Consider the following 20,116-nt stretch of genomic DNA (forward strand, 5'->3'; position numbering starts at 1 on the left):
CATCGGCAGCCCTCTCTCCACTCTTCTTTCCCAATCCTGGCCCTGGTCTCAGTTTTGGATGCCCTCTCAGTGCTCTCCCAAGGGTCTAAAATAACCTCTGTTTCCAGCCATGCATTTCCCGGGTTATCTCCATGCACCTCTCCAGGCCAGGGTCAGCGTCTTTTCCCCACTTGAATTGGGAACACCAGACACAGGCAGTGGAGTCCGGGTGCCTGCGGGCCAGGCTTAGCCTGTGACTGGCCTCACCCACATGTTCCTCCAAACCTTGCCCAGTATTTCTCCCTCCCTCCTCACCAAGAGATTGCACATTTGCCAAATCAGTTGTTTAATCTACATTTCCTATGTGAGCTATACCATGGCCAATGAAAGTGAGTGATACAGAACAAAAACATATTGGTATTTCAGTTTTTCTTAAAAACTGAAACCTGCATCCTGGCCAGAAGAACATTATGCTTGTCAGTTGTGCGTAGTTTGGGTTTTTGTGAGATTTGTTTTCCTGCCTCTTGCTTTACTTTCTGAAATTGATATTTAGAATAAACAGCTTTTTTTGCAAACTTTTTACCTCCAAAGAGTAAGAATAATACACTTGTAGTTATGTAGTGTCTTACGGTTTGTGCAACATTGTCTCAAACTTTGTCAGATTTCACCTTTATACCACCCTGTGTGAAAAGGGACAGATGTTATTATTTCCCCTTTGGAGGTGATGAATGAGGCCCAGAGAGTTTGATGGGAAAGACAAGCTGCTCAGTGGCAGAAACAGTTCTAGAACCCAGGTCTCCTTATTCTTTGTATCCACCATATTGCCTCTGTTATTCTTGGCCCTGCCCAGCCATATGAACACAACTTTTCCCGCCTCAAAATGAGTGAAGTAATGGGCCTTCAGCGATGACCACACCCAACCTGGAGAAAAGGCTCCTGTTCTTGCTTAGAAAATCCGACTTACCAAATCATTCTTGAAACTTTAGTTCAGCAGCCTGTCTGTCCCACACATGCATGCCCCTCTATGCCTGGTTCCAGCCACATCTGCTTGTCCAGCCCACAGGTAATCCTGAACTTTCTCCTCTCTCATCTCTGGCCCTCCATTCTGGGTGGATAACATCAACTACCATGCAGCTTGCCTTCCAAGCTGGGGGCTTCCTCCAGGCTCTACATCACACCAGCTTCTATCATTCTTCTGCCCCTAGCTGGCATCCCAGCCAGGATCACCTACCAGCTTTCAGTTACCTCCACCTGGTGATGCTGTCCGGGCTCACCCACTGTGGGAGGATTTAGCCACAACACTTGAACCAGGTTCAGAAGCATGCAAACACTCACAAAGCAGCAGAAACAGGAACTGCTCCTAATTTCCCCCATATTAGTTACTTACAGTTTTATTTTTATTGTTGTTTTAGAGGTCAGTGAAATGGTAGCACATATATTGGTGGCTTCTGAGGGATCTTTAATCAGTGAGACCAAAATGGGTCCAGGCATACCCATGCCAAATGAGAGACAAAGCATATGTCCTGTTTAAAACACACTGGATCAACAATCCAGTAAGGGGGCAGCCCGTGGTGATTTTTGCTTCCATTTAATGTATTATAACCAAGGGTATACTACTGCCCAGTGCCCAGAAGAAAAGGGGCTGCCATCCAAGTGTTATGGAAGAGAATTTTCTCCTTTTTTAGATTTCATCAAAGATGAGAAGAGCCTGCAAAATGAAAGAATCAACTGAGAGTATTTAAGATGACTAAATATAAAAGGGCATCCTCTCCTGGTCGGCAACTTGCTTCATTTGTACTTGTCACAAAGAGCTGAGTGTTGTGTGCTTCAGGCAGTAGATGGGGCTGTTCATTCTTAACAGAGGGATGTTGGTGGGAAGCGCCGCTTTCTGTTTCATCTTTGGGTTGAAGTCCCTAGAATTTGTCATGCAACATTCTTGTTATGTATTACACCTGTCTATCCAGTTTGGGACATTGCTTTACAGGGGTTAGTTGAGCTAATCACAATTCAAGAGTCCAATAAATTATTTTATCAGCAGCTATGCGCATTGTTCCAAAGGATCTGCCGTTATCTCTGATGCTGTCAAGACCAACATCAAATCATATTTTTTTTTTGACAAATGTGAAATATGCTCTTTAACTTCAAAGTAATATAACTCTTGCTGGTTAGTAATCAAGGAATAAATTAGTATACTTATACAAGGGAGTTTTTGAGGTGTCAGTGCACTAAGGAATCATTTTTGTGTATGTACTTCTCATCTTCTCACTAACAAACATGTGTTGGTCACCTATGAAATGACTAGCCCCATTCCAGCTTTTTTCAGGGGTGCGGAAGAGACAGAGGTATAGTGTAGTGGGGAGAGAGGACACATTTATGAAACAGGAAATAAAACCATACTGCTAATATAACTACTTATAGGTTCTTTAAAGATAAGCCCCGATGAGGATGGCTTTCTCAAGGACAATGCATACTTTCTAAAAGGGAATTGTGAAATTAGGATGTGGAGTTTAACATTATCCTTTAAATGGCTTTTGCATGTGAAGAAGTGATGACCTGTGTGGAGGCTTGGGCCAGTGCAAGTGTTCATCAGCTATGAAACGCTGTATATAATTGTTATTACAAAGTGCTGGGACCAGCACACTGAATTAGAAAAGGGGTGGTGGTGGTGATGAAAAAGAGCTTTAGAGTGTGATTTCATTTCTTTTGATAGAGGTTGAAATTTTTCTGCATCCTCTGATTCAGTCAGTGGTGTGGTGACAGATGTTTAACAACTGCCCTTTGTTCCAACCACCCCCCCCAAAATAAAAGCATTTAGTGTTTAATGTTTGTAGATTTCTGTAGTGCAGATACTCCCACAGATACTTCCAACTTGATGTCACTGATCATGGATTTGGGCAGAGATGTACACAATCAGCTCCTGAGAAACAGTACAAGCTGCCCCAGAGCTTGCCAGTTCCAGCAGGCACCGGCTTCAGCCAAATGTTTCCTAAAATAGTCTGATTTATAGGAGATCTCTTCCTTCTTAATCTCTCCAACCATGCCATGCAATGGTAACTCCATAGATATTTCTTGAGCACCTAGTGTAATGCAGGTACTCTAGGAAGCACACATTCTGGTTGAGAAGACAGACACTGAACAATTGATGACAAAGTGATTTAACTAAAATTGTGTGGAATCATTCAGGGAGATCTTTTTTTTCTTTTCTTTAGTCTCTCATTTCAAATTCTGCTCAGAGCTAAATGTGACAATTTAAGAAAAATCCCAGCCAGAAAGGAACCTCAGAGATCATTCAATTGTAGGGTTGCTCTTCCTTCTGCAAATGAGCAAACGAGATCCCCAGGGAGTTAGAGGGTCAGGGTGAGATTTCTGATTTGCCAGTCCCATTCTCTCAGGATTCAGAAATCCCCAGGCTCTTGGTGAAAGGGGCAAAAGAAAGAAACTTGTTACTCAACTGTTCAGAGCCACTGCAAGACTGAATAGCCTTGCAGGTGGCCCTGTGTTTACTCTGAGAGACCTCTGGCCTCTTGGAGCAGCTGCGGCACAGTAAACAAAGCTGAGGAGTCCATGGGTCTCACCCAAGATTAATTCAAGGGGACTCTCAATAGAGCCGGGGCAGGAAGCTAAGATTGGAATGGTGTTTCTCACAGCGAGGTGCAGGGATCACCTGCAGGATCCCCTGAGGAGCCTGGGAGAAACACATTCCTGCGGCCACCACCCCTGGCTTACTGCTGATTAAGAATTTCTGGGTGAGGGGCCTGGGATGTGCTTGTTTAACAAGACCTCAAGCGATTCTGGTGCAGTTAATGCTTGAAACCAGCTGGATTAAGGCTCTGCCTCTCCTCATCCTGAGAAAACAGCCCTTAGCCCAGTGAGACTCCTTAGGAACCCTTTGACTGTGGGGCACTTCATGGAAAACAAGTGCTCGGTCTTTGAGAAATATGGCTGAAATTATGGATCGCTTTGCAGGTCTTACCAGCATGCTTCTCCACTTAAACACACAAGGCAGAAAACCGTTACATGCCTTCTTAACATAAACAAGTGCTCATTTTGACTCTCTCCACTTAGGAATCTCACTCTCATTTTGTATGTGAAGGTTGACTCTGCTTTAGAGAGAAATTTGAAGGGCCTGCATTTGTCTTCTTCATGGTAAATGGCAAAATACAGTTTAAGGAGGCAGAACTCCTAGCTGAATACGTCCTTAGGATGGGTTACATAGATTTTGCCTCATTTTCCTCTAGGTTGGCAGAATTGAGGTATTTTTCCTAAGCTGAAGGCTTCTAGAAAAGTGTGCATCTCCTGGGATGTGTGCAGCCTTTAATAGCCTGTCTCGTTGAGTTAGAGACTTAATCTGGAATCTCTCCCAAACTTTGAAAAAACATAGCAAACAGTAGACAACACTTCCATTGTAGTTAAGGTGCTTTGTGTGAGGTACAAGACCAGGGGTTAAAGATTTTCTTATCTGTGCACTGTCCAAGACTCAGGCTGCCTGCTGAAGATGAGCATATCCACTCAGACATGTGTATGGTCTTTATAAAATACTGGGGTTTTTTTTTTTTTCCTCTTCCGTGCTAGTTTAGTACCTTCTAAATTGGTGTTGGAAGGCCACATGTATTCACTGGATTATATGAATGTGGATGGTCTGTCTTTAACCTGACTGGCCCATTCTCTACCATCTGAGGGAGCCCATGTGGCCTGCCTCCCTCTCTTTCCTTGGAATGTGCTCAGGAAGGTGGATAAGTTGTGCTGTTAGCCTAGAACAATGATTCCCAGACTTTGGTGTCAGGATCCCTTTTCACCCTTAAAAACTATTAGTAGTTCAAAGAGCTTTTGTTTACATGGATTATTTCTACCAATATTTACCATATTAGAAATTAGAACTTAAAAAATTAAGAATATTTATATATTGGTTCATTTAAAAATAACAATAACAAACTCATCCATATAAACATTGTTATGAAACATGACCGTATTTTCCAAAATTTAAAAAAAAAGTTTCATGAGAAGAGCAGCATTGTTTTTACATGTTTACCTGTCTTTAATGTCTGGCTTAATGGAATCAGCCGGATTCTCATTTTCATCTGCATTCAGTCTCTTATGTATGTTGCAGAATTTAGCATAATACACAGACTGTATTACACAGTCAGGGTGCCCGGTCCTTCCCTCCCGTCCGTCAGGAGCCTGAAGTCTGGAGACACGTGGCTGTTCCCTGCCTGGATGTGGGTGCAGGGGCCTGCCTGGCAGTGCTGAGTCCCAGCATGTGGTGGGACAAGTAGCTGCATTTGGGTGTCCCTTGGAACACACTGGAAAAATTTGTGTTAACTTGATCAGGTTTGTGCAGGACCCATTTCTTGTATAGAGAAAACTAGTTGCAGTTTCTGAAATTTAGCATAGAAAACTTGACATGTTCTGGTAATAACTAAGGATCTGAAAGTTTGGGATTCACAGCTGTTTAAATGAGTCTAGGTGATAATATTTATTTGGAATTCATATCAGCTTTCGATGCCACACATTTGTGAATTTCACATTGCATGAAAATCTGTTGCTGGGACAGAACTTTGCTTTGCCTCTGAAGTCTGTTGGAAAGAGTTCTTCAGGCTCACGGGGAACGTTATAGTTAATAGAGTTCTGGAGGGGTCATTCTTCTACCTTGAAATATAAATTATTTTACATTTGTACTATGGAACTGTTATGTACAGTTGTCCTTTTTTTGTCTATGTTGCTTGGAAGCTGGATTTTATAATGTGTATGGTATATCTAAAGACTACTGCCTATGATCAAATACTGAGGCAAATACTAACAGATAGGGAAGGAGTTCCATAATAAAAAGTTCCTTTTGATGCATGCACGCCTCATCCTCACTTAGGGTAGCACCCAAAAAGAACCAGTGAAAAGTGCAGCTCATCAATCCCTTATTAGCATCACCAGAGCGGGAAGGACCCTTCAAGTCCTTGTAAGGATCCAGCCTCAGAAGGCTTCACCTCCTTTAGAGGATGCCCGCTCTCACCCTCTGCGAGCGTGTGCTTTTGCTACACATTCAACTTCTTGGCGGTACACTCAGACTAGTCCTTGGATTCTTTCCTGCGACTGAGTCAAGAACCTTCACAGCATCAGCCCAAAAGAGGTCTCGACCTCTCCGAGAACTCCCTCTCTCTGGCATCAGTCCTATTATAGCAACCATTTACTGAGTGAGCACCAGGCCTTGTGCATGGACTTCCCACTCTGCAAAGTATGCGTTCTGCTTATTTTAAAGATGAGGAAACTGCTGTTCGGAGAGATTCCATTGGAATTGCTGGATTCACACAAGCTGGGATTGGAACTGCGGGCTAGGCTCTTTGGACTTCACCACATCGCCTCACTGGCAAATCAAAGGAAGTTTCTCTCCATTCATTAGGACTCATACGTCATACGTTTTAAGTAAGATGTTTTAGCTGAATTTTAAAAACATTGTTTTCTCAGCTATCAGTAAAAGGTATGATACCTACCTTCCTGATTGCTGTGTAGGTGAAGTAAGAGAGAGCCTGAGAAGGCAGAGGTCAGTGCCCAGCCCTGGATGTACCCACCACACACCCTGCCTTCTCCTTCCTTCTGATCAAGGACCTGGGGGTTCATGAAACCAGGTCTTAAAATAAAACAGCCTAATTGTTCCTCACAAATGCCTCTGAGCTTTTGTGTAGGTAATTATCCCAATCTCAACAAAAATGAGATCTCTAGAAATGATGTTGAATAATGCTTTCTGAGCCTAATTCAAGCTATGTATTTGAAAGTGGGAGAGCACACTTTAAAAATACTTGAATTTGTCTTCTCTCCTAATTCTAACAAGCTTTAATAGAAATTAATACAAGCCCATAGTCCTTTATCTGTAATTCTAGATCCCCAAATGCTACAAAACCGAGTTTTCTAACTCATTTTTGACAAAACGTGATAAGACCTGAACTAATTTGGTGGCAGAAACTCCCGTGAGGCTGTTTATAGTCTTAGTTTATTCTCCTTAGTGTGGCTTTTCATGTGTTTTGCTGCAAAATTGTAAATGTGTTTGATTATGGAGTGCTGGCCTTGATCCTGCTAAGATTTATATAATATGTAACAGATGTACCAGGTTACTTTTCTAAATTCAGAAATTCTGAATTCTGAAATGGATTTCTCCTGAGAGTTTTGCATGAGAGATTGTAGAGCTATAGTAATTTCATCACATTTATGAAAGTCTCCTTCCCGATAAGTTCTTGTTTTTATTCATCACCTGGTTTTTCAAGTTAGAAATTCAAAAGTTGGTCTGCGATCTCTGCTCTCTCCTGATCCTGTCTCAGGAGCAAATCCAGAATCCAGTTCCTTCTCTCTGTCCCACCGTTGCTCTCCCAGTTAAAGACCCAGGCTCTTGTGCCAGCTTGCCACCTCCTGTCCCCACCCCTGGTCTCTTTTCCCACTTTGGATTGTCCTGTGAGCTGCCTCCTGAGTTTTTTCTAAAGAGGATACTCCTTGTGTCTCTGATCTCCTCTGTCGCCTCTGCTGACTCCCTTCGCCTTTGGGAGCTGCATCGTGTTGTCAGTCTGGCATCAGAGTCTTTTGCATGTGAACCCTGCTTCTCTCTCCATGTCTACCCACAGACCCTACCGCCACTCCCCTGGCTGGCCGTGCTTTTGGCCCTTGTGGTTTCTGCTTCCTGGCCTTCCTGGCCCACCTGTCCCCTTCTCAGCCTCGTTCATGTCCCACTTCTCTGCCCGAGGTCAGCCAAAGAGTCACCTCCTCAAAACAGCCTCAGCCTTCCCTGTCCTCCGCCCGCTCAGATCCCCCAGTTATCAGCACACACAGCACTGAGCATCTCTCCCTTGCAATGCTCCTTGCCGTATGGTGGAAAAGAATCACTGGTAGAGTCAGTTGTTCAAGTTGCCTCCTTCACTGGCATGAAAGCCTCACAAAGGCAGAGGCCATTTCTTTCTTGTTCCCCAGCAACGTATGCTAGGCCTACAATCAATAAATATTTGAGTTCTCTAGATTTCTCTCTTTTCCCTTAAGGGCAAAAAAGGTGTCTCATCTCAGTAGCACAGTTCTTGGCATATAGAGAGCACTCAGACGGGTTTGGTGCATGATTGTGTTAATATTTTCACGTAAGTCTGAATATTTTTCATTGAAAAAATCAGGTCTACCATTGTACCATTGCGTGCTGCTTCTTGAAAATACCTTTTCTGTGAATAACCCTGTTTCTCAGAAAGCAGGCTTGGTGGTCATTTGGAGCTCCCATCCCAATGGCCATCATTTATAAAAGGCCAAGTGTTTCTTACACCTTCTCCCATGTAACCCTCCCAACAGCCCCTGAAAGTACAGTCCTATTCCCACTTTACAAGACAGAAATAGAGGCTCTGAGAAGTTAACTCAGATGCCCAAGGACACACACCAGGACGTGGTGGAGGATGTCCATATGTAAAAGAAGTACTCAGTACAAGGCAGTATTTGTGAAGTGCCCAGTGGGAAGTCAACAGAAAACACTGCAGGCATTAAAGAGCCAGGACCCTCCAGGTGAAGCTTTGCTGAGGACATAGAGGACTTGCACTGTCTGTGAAGAAAAGGGTGGGACTTGGGCCAGTCATTTTCAAACTCTGCTCTCCTAACATGCTCAGGCCTGTGAGCTGGAGGCATAAATGAGCAATAGCTGTCTTTCCCCAACTCCCAGAAAATCTTTTCTCAAGAGTTTTTCTCTGCACTGGACCCACGTGCACAAAGCTGGCCCTGCCACCAACAGTGACAACTGTTGAATGGCCAGATTGGCATAGGTCACTTGATGGCCTGCCAGGCCCATTCCACCCTACACCAGCAGGGTCAAGCAGTGTGAGCTGTTATTTTGGTCTGAGATAGAATCTAATGTGAGAGGGTATCTGATTAGCAAGAAGGACAGCATTGGCAGATTAAATTAAAGATGATTAAACCTTTCCTGGTGCTCCTCCATGCCACCTGACACCTATTCTGCTACCTTTGAGACCCCGAGAAGGGTGGAAAAGGTGGTAGCATGTGGTGCATCCAGGACAGGGCAGGGTAGTGAGCAAAACCGCAGAGATGGGGAAGAGCTCTGCCGGCTGGGAGGCGGGTGGGAGTAATGGAGAGGAGAGGGTCCTGTTTTCTGCCTGTCCTCTCTGAGAACCTGAGTAGGCAGTGTATTTGCATAGTCAGGCAGCCACTGGCCACATGTTGAGCACTTGAAATGTGGCTGGTCCCAGCTGAGATGTGCTATCAATGTAAGTATATATTGGATTTCAAAGATTTAGTATGAAAAAATGCAAAATGCTGCATTAATATTTTTTATATTGATTAGATGTTGAGACTGTATTTTGGATGTGTTGGGTTAAAAAAAATCTTAGGAACTCTACGTGATTCTTTTTTAATGTGGCTGCTAGAAAAATTTAAGTTATGTATATGGCTCTCATTGCAGTTGAGTTGTACATACTGAGTTGAGTTGTAAATGCATAGGCATAACTACACCCACTCACACTCACGTAGACACATGTACTCAAGTTTTTACACAACCTGGAGAGCTTCAGTGCCCCTACAGCCCCACCCCGAAATTTCTAGGTTAAGCCCTGGAGTAGAGGACAAAACTTGGGGGTAAGTGGAAGGTAAATGCACAGAACTCCAGGCTAATAGAGTGGTGAATTTGCTCTTTGATCACTTGGAGAGCTAGTGATTGTTTTCTAGCAGTGGGGTGATATGAGCAGGATGTTTTTTGGGAAGTTTTGTTGGGTCAAGAGATAGAACAGTCAAGAAATGAAAACTGGACAAAAAATCAGGAAAGTGTTGGGAGACTTTTGCCATCCTCTTAATCAAGTTCAGATAAACCTATCTAGATTGATTAAATGCTTTCTCACAAGGCTGAGGAAGAACGCATGAGCGTATCCTTCTCCCTTTGTCGAGGCCAAATAATTAAGGTGAATAATTGACTTGTAGTGTACATTCGTCTCCTTCCCCTGCTAATCCAGACAAGACCATAATTCAAATTTGGGTCCAAGCTTGGCCCTCGCTGCCTGCTGGTTGGCTCCAGATCTTTCTCCTTTCAATCAGATATTTTTCTGCCCTCTGGAAACACACTCCCCATCAGTCACATTCCAGGAGGGAGAGAGGTGAGGTGGGATTTGCCAGGTATCAGCCACAAAAGCCTCCTGGACAAAGACGTTTTACAGCCTCATTTGAATGATACTTTTTGTGAAAATAATCAGGGAGTTGGCAGCTTTTTAATTTTTTTAAACCTCTTTCTGGAAGTAAATGTTTTGTAAAAGAAAACACTCGCTGCTCCTAAATCCATTTCAAAACATTGCCTATTGTTTAAAAAGTACAGAAATATGCATGTGGCATGAAGCATTTGCAGGCAAAATATGTGGTGTCAATAAAAAGCTGATCAGGGGAGTATCTGTAGTAAGGTGAGGACTTTCAGCTACAGTTAAATAAAGTCGGGATAGGGCAGTGGTTAAATTAGAAGTTATGTTCAGAGGCTCAAAAAGTTTGTTTTAGATTGAAATCCAGATTTTTCAAAACTAAAGATATTTCTAATTTCTTTCATCTAAGCCACTACATACACACACATACACACACAAGCATGAATAGTTGTGGATTTTTAATCAAAACATCATCCAAGAACAACCAAGTGACTTTTTTTTTTTAATGGAACAGAGGTAGTGTTGAAGGCTGATTTATAATATGATCCAACTTCTAAAGATTTGTTGTTATAACCTGAAGCATATTGGATTTCTGGTTCAATAGGCTTTCTTTTTTGTTACAGCTAACGTGTGTTGTTTTCACAGGGCGAACCTTTCCAACACATCCGTACTTCTCTGCCCAGCTTGGAGCAGGGCAGCTGTCACTTTACAACATTTTGAAGGCCTACTCGCTTCTAGACCAGGAAGTAGGATATTGCCAAGGTCTCAGCTTTGTGGCAGGTGTTTTGCTGCTTCATATGAGTGAGGAGGAGGCATTTAAAATGCTCAAATTTCTGATGTTTGACATGGGCCTGAGGAAACAGTATCGGCCGGACATGATTATTTTACAGGTATAGAACATTCCTTACGTCCCTGATAGACAAACACCTACTGGGTCATTTAGTAGCTGATAAAAGACAAATCGCAAACGTGTCTGTTATCTCTTTCCAGATATATCCAAGGGACGTTTCCCCCCGCCAGTTAACACTGGAATAGCTGCCATTGCTGATAGTTTACTTTGTGCTGGGCATTTTGCCAACTGTTTCATGTGTTATTATCACACATTAACCCTCAGGAAGTCACTATTTATTGGCTCAGTTTATAGATAGGAAAATTAAGTCTCAGAGAGGTTACATAACCTGACCAGGTTCCACAGTTAGCAAGTGGCAGAGGTGGGATTTAAACCCAGGCCTGCCTGACTCTAGAGCTCTCCCCCTTATTCCCCTGCCAAACACTATCTCCCAGGGAACACTGAATGAATGACCCTTACCCTTCATTAAACCATCTTCAGGGGATCCAATTCCTGCCTCAGAGCCTGCATTTGCTGCTTCCTCTGCTGTGGATGCTCCTCCAGCCCCTGTGCTTCACCTGGCTCCTTGTCATCCAGGCCTTAGCTCAAATATCACATCCAGGGAGAAGTCCTTCCTGACCTCCCCAATGCTGTGTCTACCTATATCCCCCCTGCCCTCGACACACACACTATCACATTATCTATCCTGTTTCATTTCTTTTGCAGAAAAAACTCACTGCCTGAAATGATCTTTTTGTTTATTTATTTGTCCACTCGTTTATTTTGTGACTTCCCTTAGCACGTGAGAGGAGGGGTCCCAGTCTTTGAGCTGTGGCCCCAGTTCCTAGGACAGTGCCTGGGATGAAGTAGGCACCTAGTCAATATTTGTTGGATGAATGAGTGACAGGTGGCAGGCTCATGTCAAAAGATAAGCAGACAGCATAAGGAAAAAAAGAAAAAGATAAAGCACCATGTTCCTTGTGCCAGTGCCACTCCTGCCATCTTTCAGGGATGGGCGGCACTCGGTATCTGCTTCCAGAGTATTTCTAAATGTTCCTTAAAATGTTGAAGTACTTGTTTATGTATTTATTTATCAACAAAATACTATGATTTCATAGTCTTGAGGGTGTCCTTGGAAAGGATACATTAGAGCCAAGAAATTGTTCAAAGCCACCAAATTATGTGGTTAGAAGTCCTTTCGCTTTGATTTATGACTGTGAACCACATGGAAAAGAATCTCATAAAAGGATGCCCTTTCTTTCACCAAAGATGTTGACCCAATAACACTTTCCGCACATTCCATCAGGTTCTTCCTATTTTCTCCCAATTAGCTTTTAATGTAAGGACACCTGTCATCTGACAGAGGGGGAGCCCTTTACGTTGAAGTTCAGCTTCAGTTGGAAAAAGTTATTTCCTTCATCTTGAGACAAATGATGTGTTTTCTTATTTTAACCTCCCCAGTGTCTATATATTCCGTATCTGATAAATTTACAGAAGTCACACTTGTCCTGCCTATTGAGTATTTTGGGGGCTTCAGAAGGAATTTGCTAAGTGAACATGCACAATGGAATCCCTCCACAGAATCCTTAAGTGTCCTTGATTTAGTCTTAGCAGGGAGGCAGGCTTTTTATTTCTAGTTCCCCTGGGTTTGATTTTTGCTAAGAATGTGCATTTGTAAGAGAATCTATGAAATGTTTCCAGAAGGCAGATGTTTAGATTCTCTTAGCCAAGGAATGCAAGGGAACAATGAAAAGAAAGGAAGTGGCTGGGAGGAGAAGACCCAGCATTAATGTTCCAGGGCCTACACCCAGTCGGGGCCTTGCAGACAGCAGGCGCCGAAACACCTGCTGGGTCCATCAGTGCTGAAATCAGTTAAATCGAACCTCTAAATTGAGTTTCTGAAGTTCTAATAATTCTCCTCTTTAAACTTAACAATATTCTTGGAAGCATTCTTGAGAGTAGGATAAATACTTTTATACCTAGAGCAGGTATCTAACTCTAAGCATGTCTGGGCATCTGTTCCTGCAGATCCAGATGTACCAGCTCTCGAGGCTTCTTCACGACTACCACCGCGACCTCTACAACCACCTAGAGGAACATGAGATTGGCCCCAGCCTCTATGCCGCCCCCTGGTTTCTTACAGTATTTGCCTCACAGTTTCCACTGGGATTTGTAGCCAGAGTCTTTGGTAAGTCATTGTAAATCTATTTGCCAGAACTGGCATTCTCATGTTAGATGAAAAAACACTTATTATCACTCTGTGATTATCCTTCTTAGTTTGATACCTACATCTTTTACAAGAACAGGGTATTGTTTGACATTCTAAGTTTAGCCAGGATTGAGTTCTGTGAATTTCAAGTCTTGTTCAACTTTTTAAAAAAATATATTTATTTTTTTATTAGAGAAGTTGTAGATTTATGGAAAAAAACATGCAGAAAATACAGAGTTTTCCCATATAACCCTCTGACACACACACTTGCAGTTTTCCCTATTATTAACACTTTGCATTAGTGTGCTACCTTTGTTACAATTGATAAAACAATATAATTATACTATTAACTATAGTCCATTGTTTTCACTGAAGTTCACTGTTTATGTTGTATAGTCCTATGGTTTTTAAAAATGTTTATTCTGATAAGTTGTCTACAATCTAAAACTTCTCCTTTTTAACCATATTCAAATATATAATTCAGTGGTGTTAATTACATTCACAATGTTATGCTACCATCACCACTATTCATTACCAAAACTTTCCTGTCACCCCAAACAGAAATTCTGTAGCAGTTAAGCATTAATTCCCAATTGCCTACCCTCACCCAGCCCCTGGTGACCTATATTCTAGTTTCTGACTCTATGAATTTGCTTATTCTGTTTCATATCAGTGAGAGAATAAAATATTTGTCCTTTTGTGTCTGGCTTATTTCACGCGACATAATGTCTTCAAGATTCTTCATGTGCTCCCATGTATTAGAACTTGACATTCCTTTTCACAGCTGAATAATATCGCATTATATGTATGTACCACATTTTGTTTATCCATTCATCCAGTGATAAGACACTTGGGTTGCTCCCATCTTTTGGCAATTGTGAATAATACTGCTATGAACGCTGGTATGAAAATGTGCTTGAATCCCTGCTTTCAATTCTTTTGGGTATATACCTAGAAGTGGGATTGGTAATTCTATACTTAACTTTCTGAGGAACCACCAAACTGTTTTCCACAGTGGCTGCATCATTTTATATTCCTGCCAACAATGAATGAGTGTTCCTGTTTCTCCACATCCTTTCCAACAGTTGTGGTTTTCCACTTTTTTTTTTTTTTTTAACAGTAGCCCTTCTGCTGGGTGTGAAATGGTATCTCACTATGGTTTTGATTTGCATTTCCCTAATGGCTAATAAAGTTGAGCATCTCTTTCTGTGCTTATTGGCACTTGTATATCTTCTTTGGAAAATTCCTGTTCAAATCTTTGTCCCATTTTTTAATTGGATTCATATTAGTTTCTTTGGCTGCTCAAGCCAATACCATGCAATGGGTCGGCTCAAACAATGGGAAGTTATTGGTTCATGGTTTTGAGGTTAGGAAAAAATCCAAACCAAGGTGTCATCAAGATGTTGCTTTCTCCTTGAAGACTGGCATTCCAGGCCTGGCTGCTGGCAATCCTTGGTACTTAGCTTGTCAGCTGACAAGGCACATGGCGGTGTCTCCTGGTCTCTCCATTCTCTTCAGGGTTCTGTTGAATTTTAGCTTCTGGCTGTTCCCTGTGGCTTTCTCTTTTTCTGTTTGAATTTCATCCCACTTATAAAGAACTCCAGTAATAGATCCTGATTAGGCTGGGCAACACCTTAACTAAAGTAACCCCATCAAAAGATCCTACTTACAGTGAGTTTACATCCACAGGAATAAGTTAAGTTTAAAAACATGTTTTTCTGGGGTACGTAAAGCTCCACACCACCACAGGTTGTTTGCCTTTTGGTTATTGAGTGTAGGATTTCTTTTTATATTCTGTATATTAAGCTCTTATTGGATATGTGGTTTCCAAATACCTTTTCCCATTCTGTACATTTTCATTTTACTTTCATGATGAAGTCCACAGATGCACAAATGTTTTTAATCTTGCTGAAGTTCAGTTTTCTATATTTTCTTTTGTTGCATGTGCTTTTGGTGTAAGGTCTAAGAAATCATTGCCTAAGATGAGATCCTAAAGATACTTCCCTGTATTTTCTTCTAGGAGTTTTATAGTTTGGGTTCTTATATTTAGGTCCTTGATACATTCTGAGTTAACTTTGAGTTAATTTTTGTATGTGGTATGAGGTAAGGTTCTACCTTCATTCTTTTGTGTATGAATATCCAGTTTTCTCAGCACCATTTCTAGAAGAGACTATTAAGTGGACTTGACAAATTGTCAAAAATTAATTTGCCATAGATATGAAGGTTTATTTCTGATCTCTCTATTTGATTCCATTTGTCTATATGTCTGTCCTTGTGCCAATATCATGCTATTCTGATTACTTTAGTTTTGTAATAAGTTTCACATTTGGAAAGTGTGAGTCCTCCAACTTCATTCTTTTTCAAGACGATGCTGTTCTGTATCAGTCTGATGATTGACTTTTCCATTTCTTCAAAGAAGGCTATTGGAATTTTGATGGGATTATGTTGAATCTGTAAATTGCTTTGGGTGGAATTGGCATCCTAATATTTAGTTTTCTAATCTATGAACACGGTATGTACTTCCATTTATTTAAGTCTTCTTTGATTTCTTTCAATAATGTTTTATAGCTTTCTATATATAAGTCCTTTCCATCCTTGGTTAAATTTATTCCTAGATATTTGATTCTTTTAGTTACTGTTGTAAATGTAATTTTTCTCTTCAGATTGTTAATGACTATTGTATAGAACACTACTGGTGTTTGTGTCTTGATCTTGTACCCTGCCATTTCGCTGAATATATTTATTAGCTCTAGTAGCTGTGTTGTGGATTTTTCAGGATTTTCTATATATAAGATCAAGTCATCTGCAAACGGGGAAAGTTTTACTTCTTCTTTTCCAGTTGGAATGCCTTTTATTTATTTTTCTTGCCTAAATGCTCTGGCTAGAACTTCCAGGACACTGTTGAATAGCAGTGGTGACAGTGGACAGATCTTGTTCCTGATCTTACAGGAAAATCAGTCTTTTGCTCTTGAGTATGATGTGGATTTTTCATATATTCTCTCTATCATGTTGAGGAAGTTTCCTTCTATTCCTAGTTTTCTAAGTATTTTTTATCAAGAAGTGGTGCTGGATTTTTTCATATGCCTTTTCTTCATCAATTGAGATGATCATATGGTTTTTCCCCTTCATTCTGCTGATATGGTGTGTTACATTATTTGATTTTGTTATGTTGAACCACCATTGCATACCTGGGATAAATTCCACTTGATCATTCTTTTAATGTGCTGCTGGATTTGGTTTGCTAGTATTTTGTTGAAGATTTTTGCATGTATATTCATAAAGGTTATTCTGCAATTTTGTTTTGTTGTAGTATCTTTATTAGGCTTTGGTATTAGGGTGACTTTGGCCCCATAGAATGAGTTAGGTAATGTACCCTCCTCTTCAATTTTTTTGAAAGATTTTGAGCAGAATGGGTGTTAATTCTTCTTGGTAAAATTCACCAGTGAATCCATCTAATCCTGGACTTTTTTTGTTGGGAGGCTTTTGTTTACTGATTCAGACTCGTTGCTTGTTATTGGTCTGTTGAGATCTTCTGTTTCTTCTTGAGTCAGTATAAGTAGCGTGTGTGTTTGTAGGAATTTGTCCACTTCATATATGTTATCTAACTTCATAGTTTGCTCTTATAATCCTTTTTATTTCTATGGGGTCAGTAGTAATGATCACCATTTCATTTCTGATTTTAGTTATTTGCAAATTTTCATTTTTTTCTTTGTCATTCTAGCTAAAGACTACTATGTAGTCTGGGTATGGTTCTCTTCAAATTTGTCCTGTTTGGGGTTCATTAGGATTCTTTGAATGTATATTCATGTCTTTCACTAAATTTGGGGGGTTTTCTGACATGATTTCTTTGAATATTCCTTCTGTCCCTTTCTCTCTATCTTCTTCTAGAATTCTCATCATGCATATATTGGTATGCTTGATGGTATTCCTGCCTGTCTCTTAGGTTCTATTCACTTTTTTGATTCTTTTTTTCTTTCTCCCACTCAGCCTGAATCATTTCACTTGTCTTGTCCTGTGCATGAGCAGATTCCTGGCCTTAGGAATCCTCAATTACAGAAATCTGAATGTTGCCTCTATTCCTTATGAAACAGACTTTCCCTCTCTCCTGAGTGCTCTATTGTATGTCTTAAAGCAGGTAATCCTTTGCACCAGGCTGCTTTGGCTTAATTGTGTCTTATACTGCTTTAGCTGCCTGCAGTCTATTTCTTTCTGCAGGGCAGGTTCTGGGAGAATGAGCCAAAGAGGGCACAAACATATAGGCACCCCAGTACATGCATAGGAGCTACTCTGCTCCCTCCAGAATAGGCCAGGGACCCAGAATGGGGGCACAGACCAGCTCCACACTGTTCCAGGGTGGGGGTAGGGGCAAGGCGGGGAGGTCAGCAAGGGCACAAGTTTCTCCTGCCATTTTTAAAGCTAGCTGTGTTTTCTTGATTTGGCACTCCTCCTGTTAACTACAAATCTTTAATTGTTTTCTGGAGTTTTGAGGCAGATGACTCTGCCAGTTTTTGCTAGTTGTTCAAAGATTCTATGGGGGAATGGTACCCTGGAGTGTCTTAGCTACCGTCTTGGTCAATTGACTTCAAGATGCCCTGTTTAACTTTTGATAATCATTGAGATTTGCTTAGATCCCTCCATATTGTGGCATTTAGATCAGATTCTCTCACAATCAGGCTCTCCCTAAAGCATACTTTTTTGAGATTTGGCCAAGGAGCTCAGGTATTTGTATTCTGCTGAGTCAACTTCCTCAACATCTGTTGCTTGTGACTGATGACACCTTAAAACTCTTTTCCCTGTGGTTTCTGGACTACTGCTCTTTCTAAATTCTCTCCTCATCTCCTCCTCCCCGCTCTCTTATTTCCTTGCCCTTGGCTCGTCATTCTCTCTTGAGTCATTCTCTTGAACAGTGACTTTGAGGGGCCCCTCTAGGACCTGCTCTCCCACCCTCAGTCTTGATTTCTCACACCTGTCACCACCCTCATCTTTCCAAATGTCACAGATCACTTCCACTTCTGTGCCTCTACTGTAGCCTCAGATGGTTCACATCGAAAACCACCTCCCATTCTCTCAATTTACCTTCAGAGAAGATTGTCTCTGTGAAAGCTAAATAGGTGTTCACATGCGAAGTCTCAAAACTGTCTTGAGATAGCAGTGACAGGGCCCTCTCTTAGATTTCAGAACCTAGTGAAATATTTTCAGCACAGTGAATTCTTGTACCGTTTGGTTTCTACCCACTTCAAAATGAAAGTAGTATTTTTGACAACTCAGTCTTTTTTTATTTTTCTATGGCAGTGAAGGAGGTTACTAAAGAATTGATATTTAATCGCATACCAAGTATTTTTAAATGTCATTTATAGTCAGTTCCTTGATAGCCTAAAAACTTATGACCTTATACTTTTTAAGATTTCTTTTTAGACCTGGAGAACATTTTAAAGGAAATGTTAAAAAACTTTGAAAATGGTTCTACTTTAGGCATACTTTTCATAGACGTCTCATACATCCAAATTTCAAATTCCTAGAAACCAAGAAAACTCTTGCTTTTTAATAAATATGGGCATTGAGTCTTCCTATCCTCTCTCCTTCCCCCCAAAGCACTAGATTACTATTATTACTATTTTTATTATTCAGTTCTATCCACAAGAAATGTTCAAGAATTTCCCATTTAGCTTTTCTAAAAGAATTCATATTCTTAAAATATTGACTATCCCCTTTTCAATTACTGCTTTCCCAAATTGATTTTTAATTTTTGTCTTTGAAAAAATAATCATTAAAATAAAATAGACACTAAAAATTATCTCCTGGTTAAACAAATCATTAGTGAGATTTCATGAAGTTTTCATATCTTAGTAAAAAAAAAAAAAGATAATTAAAAATGCCTTGAAAGTAAGTGTGTGCTTGGATTACTAAAGAAAGACTTATAGAAACTAAGTTCTCTAGCTGTAGGCATCAGTCTTTCTTGCCAGTAACTTCTGTGTTTTGTTTTTTCTTAGGCAAATTAAAAGAAAATCATTAGTCCACCTTATGTTTTCTGATTGTTCTTCACTGTGTTTGCAAACAGAATAATGGAAGGGAGTAGGTCTTGAAAGGGGAAGGAGGAAATGCTGTTAATGGGTTGAAAGCAGTGTAAGCATCGAATTGCACACTGTTTATGGAGAAAACTCAACAAGAAGTCTGGGCCATACCACGAACTCTGAAGCAGGAGGGGACTGAGAGGGTCATCACTAGCCCGAGGCCACATGCTCCTGCACTAATGCCTGCAGATAATTCTGGGGCTGTCAGGCCAGAAAGCTCTAGAAAAGAAATTTTCCTTAGGTTGCATAAGTGGGCAAGAGGTGTTAAACACATACAAACAAACTCTGCTTTGGAAATGACAGCCCCGATGGTGTAGTCTAATTCAGAGCCCACGAAACTTATTATAATGGCTTCCTAAAAAAAGCTAAAGCCAGTAAAAGCAGGATATTTTTCTCTATACTACATAGTCATTGGTGGGTCTTGGAGATTCTTATACATTCTGCATAAAGATGCCAGTGTGTGTGTAACTCCTGGATTCCATCGGCCCCTGCGATGCTTATTGGGCCTGTGTCCATCTGGCTCAGGGCTGGAAGCTGAGGTTATAGGCAGGAAGTGGGAACTCTGAGGCAGCGCTGGGTTATGATGTCACTTTGCAAAAACTGTTCTCTTTTGCACTGTCCATCGCATCTTCCAGTACTTAAAAACAAACTGTCTTATTAGTAGACTTCATAGAAAAAAATAGGCTTTTAAAAACCATTTACATATTTAGCATCAGGTGACTTAAAGAACTGTTGTTGGTTCTTTTCCATGGTGGTTGCTATCTTAGCTTAAAATCCCAAAGCCTGCTATTCAAACACTGTAGCCTTTTTTGGCCTGGAACCCATTTCATTATAAACTTTAGGGCTGGATAAACCCTAAAAACAAATGGGCCTTTGTTAACTCTCCACTGTT

At 41.0% G+C, this 20,116-nt stretch overlaps 1 protein-coding gene across 8 annotated transcripts in view; it reads left to right on the forward strand.

Annotated features, from left to right (window-relative positions):
* TBC1D1 (TBC1 domain family member 1) overlaps positions 1–20,116 on the forward strand; it is a 238,182-nt gene that overhangs the window by 198,355 nt on the left and 19,711 nt on the right. For 7 of the 8 annotated variants that reach the window (XM_037829562.1, XM_037829563.1, XM_037829564.1 and 4 more), the window contains 2 exons: positions 10,761–11,005; positions 12,973–13,132. In XM_037829562.1, coding sequence (XP_037685490.1) covers positions 10,761–11,005; positions 12,973–13,132 — 405 coding nt within the window. The remainder of the gene's footprint in view (positions 1–10,760; positions 11,006–12,972; positions 13,133–20,116) is intronic. The other variant, XM_037829570.1, reaches the window with a different exon arrangement.

This window comes from Choloepus didactylus, chromosome 3 (assembly GCF_015220235.1).
Source record: "Choloepus didactylus isolate mChoDid1 chromosome 3, mChoDid1.pri, whole genome shotgun sequence".
Lineage (NCBI taxonomy): Eukaryota > Metazoa > Chordata > Mammalia > Pilosa > Megalonychidae > Choloepus > Choloepus didactylus.